Source organism: Parasteatoda tepidariorum, chromosome 12 (genome assembly GCF_982258835.1).
Source record: "Parasteatoda tepidariorum strain Cologne lab strain chromosome 12, Ptep-v5.0, whole genome shotgun sequence".
In the NCBI taxonomy this organism is placed as follows: domain Eukaryota; kingdom Metazoa; phylum Arthropoda; class Arachnida; order Araneae; family Theridiidae; genus Parasteatoda; species Parasteatoda tepidariorum.
Window position 1 is genome coordinate 31,400,280 of NC_141766.1, and position 16,187 is coordinate 31,416,466.

Genomic DNA, 16,187 nt, shown 5'->3' on the forward strand with positions numbered 1-16,187 from the left:
TATCTAGGATTCCTTTCCAAATATTAATATGTACCACTTTTTAGGTTCTCTGTGTAAGTATGGAGGACCCATTAACATGCACTTACAGATCTAAAAGTAAAATGCCTTAACGCCACTAAAAAGTACACTGATTATGACTGATATAAACATTTAGGCAACTTTTTTACTATAACTATATTTTGAAAAAGTTGTTCCATAATATGTTCATCCTTGGCTAGCTGTAGATCTCTGAGTATTTCAAAAAGTGGATGAACACTGAAACAGAATAAACATTCATTCATACACTAAATGCGTAAAAAAAAACATTCCTGTTTCAATTATTAATACAAATTACTATCTGCAGGCACAAGATTTTAAATTTACATACCTAACTAATAATTTTTTTATTCATATTTATTCTATGCCCCGTTTCGAAGTTTTTTCTGGAACCCCTTTAGCTGCTGTAGCTACAAAAAAGTATTATTGATATAATGTTCAAATTGTTAGCAAATTTAACTATTTTCTGAAACTAATGTCCCCAATCTAAATGTGTCTGATATATTATCTGATTGCTTTCCCACATAGCAATCAAATGTTTTCAAAATCAAAACAGATCGATTATCAAATATAATTAAAACTTTAAAGTTATATTAAATAATAATGCAACAACAAATTTAACCATATAACTAATTTTAAACATGAACAATATGTTATCAATTCATCACTAACTTAACTGATAAGCAAAAATAGTTACTTGTTTCATAACTGAATCAACGTGATTTTGCAACTGATCAAGAAGAACAGACTTTTCTTCAATCTGAAAAATAAAGAAACATTAAAATTGAAAAAATTTAAAGGAAATCTTAGAAAATTAAATTTTTTTATTTTTATAATTTTCAAAAAGTTTTTAATGTTTTGAAATAAAAATTTACCTCAAATCAATTACTAAATTTTTGTTACAAACTGAAAATTAATATGAATTAGCGAAATTTCATTTAACATTTTTTATAAAAGGTGCTTTTTATTTTCAGATCTTTGTTCAATTTACTTTATAAAATAAATTAACAATTTAATAAATCAAATAAAATCTGAACATTTTCCTGGAATTATTCTATACATTTTCATTACTACCTGAAAAAATTTAATTTTGTTCAAACCTCATTTATTTATCATTGAACTCAGAGCCTCTGTTTGGCATCAATTTGAAATGACAACAAATCAAACCTAAGTTTTCTTCCAATGGGACTATTCCAGAATTATGTTAGAAAATTCAAAATGCATAAGACATTAATATAGTGAGGTATGAAAAAACCAAATTAAGTCAAAACAGGAGAAGAAAATTGCTTGCTCACAAATTTTTTACTTTGTTGCTCTGAGTGGCTTGCTGCTATTTTAAGTGTTATTCAAAATGTACACTAAAAACCTATTTTATAATCATGTCTGAGACTTAACTATGATGCTTTCTATGAAAACAAATAAAAAATATATATAAATCACAATCATAACTGAGCATGGAAAAAAATTGTGGGAATCCACCACACAAAACTAGTAAATCTCCAAAATAAAAACTCATTAACAATGAAACTAATTCACTAATAAATCTCAAGTCTAAGCACTAACACTAAAAACTATTAAATTAAAAAAAACTTAACTAAATAATGTTGTTAAGAGTAAAAATTAGAAATTACAAAAAGAAACAAATTATTTCGGATCTTCTATTATGCTATATTTAATGCCAATAACTAGTAATGCAAGGATAAATGCTACATATTTAATCGCTTAAATGTTTTTAAGGGGGAGAAATTATCAGATAAAAAAATATGAAAAAAACAATAAATCATATGTGCATAAATTAAGCTTGATAAATAAGAAAAAAGTACCCTAATTATGGCTTTATTTAGATCTTCCTTTAAATTTTGTATCAAACTTCTTTCAACTACATCTCGACCAGGACACTCATCCAGTATATTTGGAATATCATTTAAGATGAACTGAGTTCCTTGAGTAGTCTAAAAAGAGATATAAATACATTTAATATACAAACGAGTAGTTCATATTTAAAAAATGCTTTGATGTATAAATTTACATTAAAATAAGGATAAATTTCTACATGATAATACTTCTGTATTATACTTGTGTGCATTTCATATATACATTTATAAACTGTTGATGAAAAGTATACTTTATTAGCTCATAATACATAGAAGAAGAATGAAGTGATATTTTCACTTATTTTGTTTATTAAATTTTTGAGTTTATTTTTTTAGCAATAATGCTTCTATGTGCAATATTACATGCATTCAATCAGATATCAATCAAATTATGGCCAATCAAGTATATAAATTAATGCACTATAATCAATCAGACAGCTGATAGATATCATAGATTTATCTCAGATAAAGCACTCTGGATAACTTTTGACTCAAAAAATATATTTCGGTTTACTAATATGTAGTCTTTTCAATTCAAACACTTAATATTAAGTAAGAAATCAAAAAGATAAACAGTACACCACTTTAAAAATTCCTAACAGTTAGGAATCTTAAACGTAAGAGAATTAAACTCAACCCAGAATCCTAACAGTTAGAGAATTAAACTCAAAGCAGAGAATTTGAAAACTTTTGTATTGAATTTGAAACTGAATTTTAAAAGTGAAATTTAACACTAATTGATTGGCATATAAAGTAAGCCTATTGAAATATGAAGATAGCAACTTAATAAGTGAAAATCAGAACATTGCATCAGAACAGTAGTACATCAGAATTTCCGAAAATATAAAATCAATGTGTTTGCTATCAAAAGTATTGTAGCATGATCTTTAAGTAATTTTCCTTGTTATCTTATAATTTTCTTTTTTTAAGTAGTTTTCATTAAACTATAATAATAAATTATACTTAGTTCTGAATTTTTATTCTGCAGTAGATAAACATTGGTTTTCTAAAAATATGACATCTCAGTTCACTACAGTGTTTTCTGAGAAAATATTGTTTTTCCATTCTTATTTAAAACTTTTGAACCAGAGTTTTACGTAAAGGTATAACTTAAATTATATCGAATATCAAACAAAGAAATCTAGTTTAGTAAATCAAATGAATAAAATATTTTCTCAAAACAAGTTCACCTGAAGAAAACTATACAAATATTTTTTGTTTAATATACAATATTTCGTAAAAATAATAATTGCTATTTTTAAAGAAAGGAAGATTTTTCACGCATTAAAAAAGTTCCGCTCTTTTACAGTTCAATTTAAGCAACCAATTACTATAAAATACATAAAATTATATGCACTTGATGCTCACTGCCTATCATCAAGAATTGCAATCAAATCAGCAATTAAATTTCTTATAATTTTATGCATTAATAAAAAGCAACATAACAATTTAACAATAAAAATATGACACCTTATACTTTTACAACAAAAAAATTGATTGAGAGCAAAGATTTTGTGACCTGTGTTTTTTTTCTTTAATTCTAAATTGGATTTAAAATAAAAATCTTTAAATATTAAAAACTATTACACTTTTGTTCTCTCATGAACTTCCCAAATAAAAATGACTCAAAAAAGAATAAGTTTTTGTTATGCCAAATTTATCAATAAAAAAAAACTCAGAATTTCGTGCAAAAAATTTAAGATCATTTTCTTCATATCTTTTTTAAAAAAGTTACTAAAAAATTGAAATACAATTAGATTAATTATATTTTTCTGACAAAAGAAAAATATCAAATATCTGACAAAAGAAAAATATCAAATAAAAACTATTTCAGAGAAAAATATTTAAAAATGCCATACATACTCTATCAGCTTCTGCTTGCAAACCTACTGAAAACTTTGAAACCTTATTCTCACTGTGAACACACATATTGCACTGTTCTCCAAATAATCTACACATCTGTTGATTTAGTCCTGTAATTTCAGACTCAGAACAACTACAGGAACTATCAGTTGAATTATCCTAAAGAGTAAAGATTTACTTATTCATACTAAAATATAGCATAAAGAGGGATGCTAAATACTACAACTGGATTTAAACTGGGTTTCTTTTTATCCTTTGCAATGCTAGACACAGAAAAAACAAACTCTAACACTCTTCATTTTGTACTGGGTAATGAGACAGTCATTGAATAATCAAAAATATAAAAGGAATCATACTGAAAGAACACATACATCATACTGAAAGAAACATAAAAGGACTGTGCTATTTACTCCTTTTTATAAACCTATGACTTTATTTTCCATGCTTTTTAAAAATATTACAATGTAGAATAATACGAAAAGTTTTTTAGGAACAAAAATCATCATGATAGTCACATTTTCTACCTACACTCAAAACGTCTCAAGGTGAAAAGATAGATAAAAAAAAAATTTAAGAAGGATGTTAAAATTATCCTTACAATTTTTCCCAATTAAACTAACACTATATAATGAATTGTAGTGGTAAATCTGCTGTAACGGACCTATTTTATTGAAAAATAATACTTCAACATAATTAAAAGCAATAACAAATTATGAGCAAACAATTCCACAAAGCAGCGGTTCCCAAAAGGTGTTCTGCAGAACCCTGGAGTTTCAAAAGTCAGGATTTTTTTAAACCAGTAATAATAATATTTATAACCAATCAATAATTCAAAATTCATTTAACATTTGAGGTGCTTAAAGAACATATTTTTGTAAAATACCCATAAAAAAATAGCAAACTTTAAAAAAAAAATTCAATAATAATATATTAAAGAAATTATGAAAGGAATAAGCTATTATCAAAAATTTAATAAATATTCCTCATTGAGACTTTCAATTTTAATAAAATAATTTAAATTAAGGATAAAAAAAAAATTTTCTTTGATAGCTAGTCCCAAGGTTTAAAAGTTATTAAAAAACCATCAATCAGCTTATTTTATTCATTTTCAGCATATAAATGCAACAAGAACAAATTCATAATATTAAATGTTTTATTCCTTCCCTTTCCTAAGAAGGTCAATCATTTTGGGTTCTGTAGCCACAAAAAATAGGAAACTGTTGCTATAAATAGTTCGCTTTTACTTAAGATTTTCATACTAATATAAATATACTTATTAAAGATCAAATTATAAGTTGTGCATGATTTGAATGTTGATTTAATAACATTTTTAAAGGAAAATATAACTGAATTGTATATAAAGAGACAATATGCTCAAGAAAACTAGTAATTTTTCAAAATGATTAATGAAGTAAAATTCAATGTCTATGCTTTTTAATTTAAACACCTAAAATAAAAGCAAAAATTTGTTTTTAGAAATGCTCTTCAACTCTCATTTGGATAATTGAACAGCACAAGTTTTTTTTTTTTTTTTTTTTTTTTTTTAAGATGCATTCAAATGTTTTTATATCAAACACTTGTGACCCAACAACCAGTAATTAGGGATTTTTGATTCATTTATTAGTTAAACAGGTTGGAAAAGAATCTTAGCAATTTAAAAGTTTAATCTGATCACATCAGTTGATCCAAGCATTTTAAATGTTTAAACTTCAACATACGTAACACTTTTTTAACATTGAAATGAAATTATTTACAAAAGAACAATATATGGGTGTTAAAAATTTAATAATAAATAAATTACAAGCTTGGAATCATAAATAATTTACCTTTAAATATGAGTTTTCTTGATCATCTAAATAAGATCCAGATTTCAATTTATTCCATATGTTGACCTTTAATGTTGATCCTTCAGTAGGAAATTTTAAATCTATACTTTGATATGGTGGAAGACTAGATTGATAGTTTTCACATAAGGCATTACTTGAAGCTTTTTTAATGGGTTCACAGGGTGTGTACTTATAAATATTACCATCAAACATAAATAAGTGAGGTTCACTTTGGCCTTTACGATTACACAATCTTTCTTCCAGATTTTCAACACAGGACACATCTTTTAACAATTCAGGAGTCTGTATAGCATTTCTAGCACCAATTCTTTTATGTTTAGATGATTTAAATCCTAAAAGTCTCTTATTACCATTTGTATCATAAGAGTTTGATTTATGTACGGCTTGGTTAAAATTATAAATATTGCCAATTTCAGGTAATGAAGCACACCTAGGTAAACATGAAGAGAGAAGGTGAACAGGAGATAAGTTTGCTTTTCCCTGAAATAAAAATATTTCTGAATTTTAGAGAGGTTTCCATATTGTACATAAAATAAAAATGTAAATTTAAGTTCATCAACTAACCCTTTTTAACAAGATTTTTTTTAACATTTTTTGAAACTTTGAGTCAAAATAGATTAGTCAAACTTATAGTAATTCTTGTTAAATTTCTTGCAAATTTCAGATAACTTTTTTAAACTATGTCAAGCACCACTTTTTGACACATACTAAAACATTGTCTTAAGTAAAACTTATAAGCTTTTACAAGGAAATCAGTTCCATTTTTCAATTCATAAAAATCTGTTGACTAACAACATTGAAACATGAATTATATGAAGATAAACCATATCTCAATATGAAGAAAAACAATATCTAACATGAAGAAAAACAATATCTAACATGAAGAAAAACAATATCTAACATGAAGAAAAACCATATCTCAAACTATTCACCTAACAATTGCTAAACAGCAAAATTTCTGAGAAGGAAAGAGGAAGCTTTTTGACCTATGGAAACTTCCTTTGTGTTCACACATTTATCAAGGGTCTGTCCAGACATTTCGTGAAAGGTCCGTTTTTGCAAAATTGTGAAAAAATTACTCGTACTTTGTGAATATAAAATAAACGTTAAGTCATTCAACAAATTCTTTCAACCAGGGTCTGCTTTTGTGAATATTAAGCAAATAGGGTCCTGCTACTGCAAAAAAATTTTTGAAGGAGTTTTTAAATTGTAAAGAGATACAAGATTATGCTCAACACTGTAAAATTATAATTAAAAAAATTAAATTTTAAAAAATAAACAGCAACTGCTGCTACTAAATTAGAGATGCAACATACAAATATTAGGTATTTAGCCTATACTGCTGAACACAGAATATTCATTTCGGACGAATAAAGGAAGAAGCGTCTACTGAAGACAAAACTTAGTTTGCTGACATCTGTCTTTCTTTCCCTCCCCCACCCCCTGGGAAGGGTTTATTCGATTAACAAAACAATAATGAAGATAAATAAGTTTGTGGAGGGTCCGATTAAAAGATAAATTATTTTGTGAAGGGTCTGTTTTTAAGTTAAAATATTTTGTGAAGGGTCCGTTTTTATGGAAAGATATTTTGTGAAGGGTCCATTAACGAACGCAAATTTCTTCTAAACAGACCCCTGTTTATGGCGGTGTTTTTAAGTGAAGGTTTAATTTTAAAATATAGATAAAGTTTTAGAATACTTTGCTGGTAAGTATATTCACCTTAAAATTGTTAAACAATAAATATAGGTAAAATGTAATTGAGCAATGTTTGATCCCTTATGAGTAACATTGACGGAAACTAATTTATGTTCATAACGAGCATGTTGGTACTCCTCTTGAATTAATTTAAAATAAACAGTTATAAAGTCATACAAATTACGAAACACTGCAGATCAAGAAATTTTAATGCATAAAATAAGAAATAATGAAATTTTTAATGAATAAATCAAACTTTTAAAAGAAAATTACTTAGAAAATTAAATGCAAAAAAATTTCTAATAACAGATCAGATTTTATGATTTGTAAGCATTTATAAACTCATATTAATTCATGTATAGATTTTACCTTAGATCGGACTCTGGAATGGTGTGGACTGGAAGTATAAATGCTAGCAGTATCTTGGGAGAATATATCTGAATTGGTAGACATCTAGAAAAAATACAAAGATAATTATTTCTGATTTATAATAATTAGTAATAGCTTTCTAATAGGTCCAAATAGTTAATAGTTAGTTACGGTCATAGTTAAAAAAATTTATTTCTGCCCAGTTTACACATTTTTTATGATTTTTATGTACATAATTTAATTTTAAAATGCTGCATCACAAAAGTTGGAAACTAGAGAACGGATGTACTCTGTTGACTCCTGTCACTGTTTATCATTTTTATCATTTAAAATATAACATTTACACTGCACTCCTCATACAGCTTGCATCCAGCATACCTGCCAACATTGGAGAAATAAAATAACGGAGATTTTACTAGTGGCATTTTTTAGGCTAAGAGTAAAGTCTTGATATATCAAGTCAAAAAGAGAAATTCAAATTTGGAAATAATATAAGCACATACATTTAGCGAAGTAAAAAAATATGTATATAAATCTTAATCTAAAAAAGATTTTTAAACCATTATTTGTCATTACTTAAACTAAAAACACTCAATATACTACAGTACTGGCAATAGCACTATCTGTTAAGGAATAAGAGAAGTTTTTTGCCATCAGTGGATATTTTAGCAACGAACTTTTTTTTTTTTTAATTTCTTCAACAAATATGAAGAAATTTGAGAAGACACAGGTAAACAGGAGATAGTTGTAAAATACAGGAGTCTTCGTTAAAAAACAGCAGACTTGCCAAGTATGATCCAGGGTTTGTGTAGAAAGAAAAGAATATTTTGAAAGAGCCATATGATGAAGAGCCATAACTTGTATTATGAGGGAAGTGTTTGATATCAACTAATATATCAACTAACACAGCTAATTAATAATAGCTCAATAGTTGGCAATATTTAAAAGAAATTTTGGCATAATTTTATAATAAAATACTAAAGCATATTGGAGCAAACATAACATGCACACATTTAAGTTGACACTTTAATTTTTAACAAAAAAAAATTTTTTCTCATAATAAGAAAAGTCTTTATAATCTACTATTTCAAAGCCATTGTTTTGTCAATGACTTAGAAACAGTTATCACTCTCAGGTTCCAACAAAGGCTCAATAATAAAAAAAATTTAAATAACTCTGAAAACTTAAAAAATAAATTCCCCAAACCTAAAAATATTACTTCAGACACGAAAAAGAATTAGAAGTATCAGAAATCAGTTTTTGATATGAGTTAATTTATTTCAAAAATACTTGAAACAAATATAAATTAAAGAAGTGTTTGAATAATATAAAGCTACAAAATAATGCAGTACACAAAAATAGGCAGAAAATATTTTTATCAAAAGATATAAATCTTGTTGTTCTGATAAAAATAAATTACTGACAATATATTATTGTGAAGGATGTTTCTTACCAAAAGACTAAAGATGGGAAGCTTTGAAAATAATTGATGGGTAAAATTAGCCAAGAAAATTAGACTAAACAACAGTGAACATGAAGAATAAACATTAAACATGAAGAATAAACATTAAACATAGGCAATTGTTGTATTTCTAAATACTATCAACTATTTATCCATAACTAAAAGGTTAACATTTAAATATCTGCAAAAGAATCTGGGAGGAATAACCAGGATTATTATTTTTTTAAAAACATTTAATTTTACTAAATACTAAAGTATATAATATTTTTAAAAATATTTAGAAACTGGTGAGTTTTAAGTGATTTACCATGCCATAAAAGAGCTAATATTTACCTTTTTGCTGTCTCTATTATAAAGCTGCGAGTCAGTATCAGTCCCATCACTATAAAAAAAAAAGTCAATGTGAAACTATTTTGAAACACTGCCTTAGAACATTAACAAAGATAAATTGTAAAATCATAGACATGGTAGTAACAATAACACTTGTTTTGATTTTACTTTTGAATTGCTTTATGAAGTTCTGACCAATTAGTTAACAGTGTTGCAGAGGAGAATATGAAACAAAATTTAAATGCAAATATCTTTGCAAACTGCAATACACTTTTTTCAAGCAAGTAAAGTCAAACAACAATATTTTGTTAACATAAAAAAATGCAATATCAACTAAGACTCAGTTTGTAGAAAATGCTTAAAATATTTATTACAGTATCTTTATTGACCCGACACCCGGTGGGTGAGTGGTAGCGCTTTGCGCTCCCGTGCCACACTGGGTTCGATCCTCAGGCCGGGCAAGGTTGAGTCAGCCTTTCATCCCTTCAGTGGGTCGATAAATGGGTACCAAGCATGCTTGGGAACTAAACACTGGGGGTTCCGCGTTCGATTAACCACCTAACCAGAACATCTGCTATTACACCCCAGAGCCCAAGGTCAAGAAAACTGAGATGGGCACAGTCTGCCTTGGCCCTCTATGGGCTGCCACGCCACTGAGTTTAGTTTAGTTTAGTTTTATCTTTATTGACCCTCACTTATGAAGGATAAATATATTGTAAATTTATTAGATAGCCCATTTTCTATTTGTCCTATCTAATATTTTCAATGCTTTTTTTTTGGATCAAATAAGATATCAATTTTTTAACTTATTTTGGATGTTAACATCACTTCAGTTGGTGAAAATTAAAATTACATTTGCTTGAAACACGCTAATTTTTATATATGTGAAACTATTTTTTGAATAAAAACTATGCAATAAACTCAAAACTCAACTTTTTAAAAAAAAGAGTTAGAGCAAATAAGGCAGGACTACCAAATTTATAAAATATCATATTAACAGTTCTCATGAAAACAACAAAACATTTTTTGCATAAACCTCAAATATCAAATGTGACAAGATTCAGATTGTAAGCTATTAAGTTGGCAAAAGTAATTATTAGTACCTAAGTTTTTTTAACACATTCAGTTTTATGCTCTAAAAAAATATCAAATTACTTTATTAAAATTAATATTTACTATAATTAAGGAAGCCCTTAATTTAGTACAACAATAACATTACAACATGCTTTTTTTTAAGTTCAAGAAGACAAAAATTAAAAGTTTATATTTTTAATTGCAATTTATTCCTTTGGTTTGTTCCTTTGTTAAGAATTACAGGATATTTAGGAAAGGAATTTTTATATACTCTATAAATTTTCTAATAGTTATTGAATAAAAAAAAATAGAGAGAATTAAACAAAAATATTTAAAAAAAACTAAAGAAATGCATTTAACACAATTTATAAGCAATACAATATAAATGGAAGGGTACTAAGATGTTTCTGAAAGCACATTAAAATTTTTACCACTTTGAAAAAAAATTATGCCAAGTGTAACATATAATTTTGATTTTGAACAACAAAATTTTTTAATAGATTTTAGATTTTGAGACTCAATATGTTATTTATTTCATGGCCACTTAAATGATTCTTAAATTATCCCAAAAAAACGCTTAATGCATCAATAAGATAGCAGCAACCATGTTGTTCCGGCAAAACAATGAGAAAACTTATGTATCTTTTGCAGAAGAGTTTTTCATTTTTTTTTTAAATTCTTTTGTCATATTTCTATCAGTTTTCTGATATTATTAGGGGAAGAACTAGAAATAGACTTGAATGAAAAAAAAGGTTATAAAAATGTATAAATTTAAAAACATTAAAAAAATTTTGATGTTTTTTTAATACTATGGCCACTTAATGAAGAAAAAAAACAGCAAAGATTGACGAAAAATTTAAAAATAATAAACAAAAAAAGGGTTATAAAATTAATGTTGATTTTTAGTTTTGAATTCGTGATCTTTTTACACATCAAACCTATATATTAGCTGAATATGTGAACCTTACCATTGTGCCACAAAGACTGTAAATGGCTCTAAACTTTTTATTATATACATCACGAAATGTTTTTTAATACTAAATAACTGAACAGTCATTCAAACAGCTTCAAATTAAATAACATATTTGAATTTGGAATTAAAATATTTACAAAAAAGTTTTATTTGATATAAAGATTTTTTTTTTCACAAGTGGTTCCATTTTCTTGTAAGAGAAATTTCGCAAAAGAAAAATTAACATGTTAATACTATACTAAATTAAAGATCTTATTAATTAAACATATATAATTAAACTTAAATAAGGTGCAGCTTTAAGTTAGTTAACCCTAGATAGTTGCATTACATTGAATGTGAAGTTGAATGGTAAAGTATAGAAGACATTGAGACTCATACAAACATTAGGAATTAATTTGATGCATTAACAATTGTCGGTTATTGTAATTACACAATTGAATACTCCGAGAAAGATTATTTGTACAAAAAAAAATGAATAATGATAGGAACCTTGAAATGCACACCTTAAATTATAGCATAGACTCATACACCATTCACCCTTGAATAAGAAACAGTTAATATAAAATTCACAAACTTAGGAAACTTTTTTTTTAAATAAAAGTTGAAAAATGAATGCATAGGATTCTTTAAATTTGTTATATAAATTAAAAATTAAAAACTATCCTAAAATTAATATTTTTGATAGAATTTTTGAAATATATATACATTGAAACCTCGAATTAGGGACACTCTTTCCAAACGGATACCTTTCATTAATCTTCAATGAATGAACCATTATGTATCTTTTCCACAAAGCAGACACTCCCGTAATCGGACATGGACAGTCATTTGTGCCCAGAAACGTTATTTTCTAACTCTCCAAACTGGACACCACTTTTCTAAATTTTAAAAATAATTATTTCTACTTTAAATGTAAAAAAAAAAGAAGAAGGAAAAACGCATCTTACCGCCATTTTTTAAAGTATGTTAATTTTCTGCCTTATCTATAACTAAAAATACTGTCTCTATTGCCTTATCTATAACTGGAAATAACCATACTACTAAAAAATCAGTTATTCTCCTCTCCTCTTCCTTTACCTATGCCAAAAAATTAGAGATAATGATACTGCTCATGTTTAAATGCTCTCAATTTTCCTTCCTCACTGAAAATTCCTTTCGACTTCTAATCACTTGACCTCTGTACTTAACACAGCATGGTTACAAAAAAGAGAAAAGAAATCTAGCAATCTAAGCAATCCTAAAAATCCAACATAATCTAAGCAATCCTAAAAATCCAACATTCTAGACAAATGATCATTGTGAATGCAACAACCCCATAGGACCTCATATTTTACAGGTACGTATCACATTTTTTTTTCTATGTATCAAAGGAGGTTTACTTTCAAGAAGGTATTTCCTCTTTTCCTATCAAGGGATGAGGATATTTTAGGGGGGGGGGGTAAACCAATTCATTGAAATGGAGAGTGATGAAGATGAAACTGATGGTTTCTAAAAAAGAACCAAACAAGAAAACTTTATGAGATGCCCAAACTTGTATTGAGAAACTAAGGTATTTTTATTCATCCAAAAATGAAGAAATTGGTGTAAAAGAGCTAAATGATTTGAAGATGTGCCATAAAGATGTGGTAAATCAAACAAACTTCTATCACATTTTTGTTTTCAACTGGCTACATTTAAAACAAAGGCATTTATCTTTTTGGACTCAAAATAATATAATTTTGTTAAGTTTGAAAAAATAGCAATGTAAATAGTTACATTATGTTTATATCATTGCACTTAATCTAAAAGCAATTTATCGCATAAGCTTTCATTTTTTGTGAATCCTTCCTGTAAATGAACAATTTTCGAAAGTGGACCAACTTTTTTGATTCCAAGAGTGTCCGATTTACCCAGATTTCACTACCGTAAACCGGGGCGAGTCTACCCATCCAGGGGTGAGTCTACCCATTTTAGTTTTATTTAATTTTCACTATTTTAAATTGCAAATAAATTTTTTTTCACCGACGGAGGACTTAGTTCAGACTCTAAGGAAGATGGCGCTGTAGTAGTTTGATCCGTTTTTATTTATTTGGTGTCTTTTTAACCGACCTGTTCAAACGTCTTTTGAGAGATTTGTATTGAAAATCAGCAAACTCTTAGTTGGTGCTCCGTAAGTGTATTATTATTATTGCTATTTTCACTTTGGTTAAGTGATAAACTTATCTAAGACTAAGATTACATTAATTTTATATGAAAAAAAACAAAAAGAATGTAAGTTTTGCTGTTGTAAACAAAAAGCCAGAATTCGCGGGGCGAGTCTACCCATTCGTATTTAGTTTTAATAAAGCATAATAATATAATTTAGAACTTTGTTTATATTAAAATTAAGTTATTTTAAAGGAATTTGAATAGATTATTTTAATTCTGCATTGATAAATTTACCATTAATAAGAAAATTTATAGGTTAAATATAAATGTAAATATAAAATATGTTTATTTTACCTATTTTTTCAATTTTTATATTACAAAATTAACTTTTTTTATTTAATGCAAGTTAAATAAATTATTATTTATTATTACAGATGGTTCGAAATTATGTTCGCAAAACAAATGGATTTAAATGTTACAAAAAAATGCCATGATTTTGTTAATAATCTTTAATTATTATTATTTATTAATTATTTAATTGTAAATTTATATTAATTTTAATTTATTTTTATCAACAATAATCAGAAAAAATGTTATTTTATAATGTTAATGATTATAAAAACAAAACTGTGATCAAAATGTGATAATCGATCAAATACTCAATTTGTGTTACTATAATGAATAAAAAATTGTAATGAATAATTGTAATGAATAAAAAAATGGAATATATAATAAAGTTACGAATTTTACTTCATAAATATCCTATATAGTAACTAAAATAACAATTTAATAGTAAAATTTGATTATTTGCAATGTTAACATTCATTTTAGTAGAATGGGTAGACTCGCCCCATACGAGAGATTTGTCAGCAGTTCTATAAAAATATACAGTAACAGCGTAACTGTTAATGTTTTCTAAAATCGATTTCACAGCTTTAAAGGGGGATAAATAGCGATTCCGAAACACCTATTAAAAGCCTTTTTTCTTTAATATTTACAGAAGTTTGACCACTTGAAAGTTAACAAACTGAAAAAAATGGGTAGACTCGCCCCGGTTTACGGTATACACTTTCCCACGTTTGGGTTGTTTATTTGCTTATACATAATAATACACCGTTGTGCTTTATAAATGTTTTTGAACATTCTTTATACTAAAATTAAATAGGGACCCACCATTTAGCTTGGAAAATCTTCACTGCAGTAACCAGAAACTAAAAATTTCTGTAAAGATCCTCATTATAGTGTATTATGGGATGTCACATCAGTACAGCACATCAGCTCATTTTGAAAACATTTGTAGAAAATGATGCAAGTGAAATTGACAAGAAATAACATGTAGTGTAATCAACATGAATTATTGGTCAGAAAGAAATAGTTTTATTTGAATTAATCTCTAAAAGAAATTTTTTAAAAAGTATTTTTAAGCAAAAACATATTTATATAAGTATTTTTAAACAAACATAACAATCAAATTAATCCTTAAATGGTGAATAATTCAGAAAATTAAAATAATGCAGAAGATTGAAATGAACTTAATGAGTAATATAAATAAGTTTAAATATTCTTTTAAAAATCTGCTTTAAAGTTTCTATATCAGGAACTCCTCACTCGGTTATCTGCAAACAATTGTTTATATTAATCCGAGGCAATAAACCCATACGAATACTCAGGATGAGTAAACAATTTAAATAAAAAGTTAGAAACCAAAAATATCTTTAAAATTTTGTTTTGCTTATTTTTGGTTTCTAACTTTTTATTTAAATTGTTTATGTAAGACAAATTTGGTTTTAGCTGCTTTTAGCGCTTTTCCATTTTGACTTATTATTTTACAGTTTTATCCTAAAATTTTTATTTTAAAATTTGTTTAAACCAACTTCTCAGGAATAGTGTCATTGCAATAGCATCTGAGAAGCACCACTAGAGTAAAATTATTAATTGTAATGGAAACATTAACACCAAAACCAACAACATACATATATGCACTAGCAATACTATGTAGTTTTAAAAATAATATGCAAACCAATAAGAAATTAAAAAGTTATTAAATAAATTGTTATTTTACACACTTTTGGAATATTTTTAAAGTAAAATCAATGTTGAACTTACTTATGTGAAATAGATTGCACAGGCCCAAAAACTTGTTCAGGAGTAACTTCACAAAATGTCACACAGTCCATCTAAAATATATTGTGTTGTTTATAATGTATTTGTTTTTATGTAATAAAATTTAATTAGCAGTTTGTTGTTAAAATTTCTGACATATAAATACCAACTTATATATGTAATAAAATAAAATTCTTATTTTGAACTTTTTAAAAAGATGAAACAATTTAAGCCATTTTTTTCAAAAAGAGATCTTGAAAACACTTAAAAGTGTAAATTAAAAACTAATTATTCTATTTACCTATTCATAAATTATTCTATTAACTTAAGATTAAATTATTCTATTAACTTATATCTACAATATTACACACTTATCTTTGGTAAAGACATCCAGAGAATTAATGTGATATTTAAGCTAAAATTGAAGTATTAGA

General features: G+C 26.4%; 1 protein-coding gene across 3 annotated transcripts in view; it reads right to left on the minus strand.

Annotated features, from left to right (window-relative positions):
* The window catches only part of LOC107440907 (uncharacterized), a 47,667-nt gene that overhangs the window by 13,588 nt on the left and 17,892 nt on the right, over positions 1-16,187 (minus strand). For all 3 annotated transcript variants that reach the window (XM_016053990.5, XM_016053991.4, XM_071188444.2), the window contains exons 6-12: positions 15,757-15,827; positions 9,480-9,528; positions 7,685-7,768; positions 5,600-6,100; positions 3,774-3,932; positions 1,860-1,988; positions 734-796 (exon numbers count right to left, since the gene is read on the minus strand). In XM_016053990.5, coding sequence (XP_015909476.2) covers positions 734-796; positions 1,860-1,988; positions 3,774-3,932; positions 5,600-6,100; positions 7,685-7,768; positions 9,480-9,528; positions 15,757-15,827 — 1,056 coding nt within the window. The remainder of the gene's footprint in view (positions 1-733; positions 797-1,859; positions 1,989-3,773; positions 3,933-5,599; positions 6,101-7,684; positions 7,769-9,479; positions 9,529-15,756; positions 15,828-16,187) is intronic.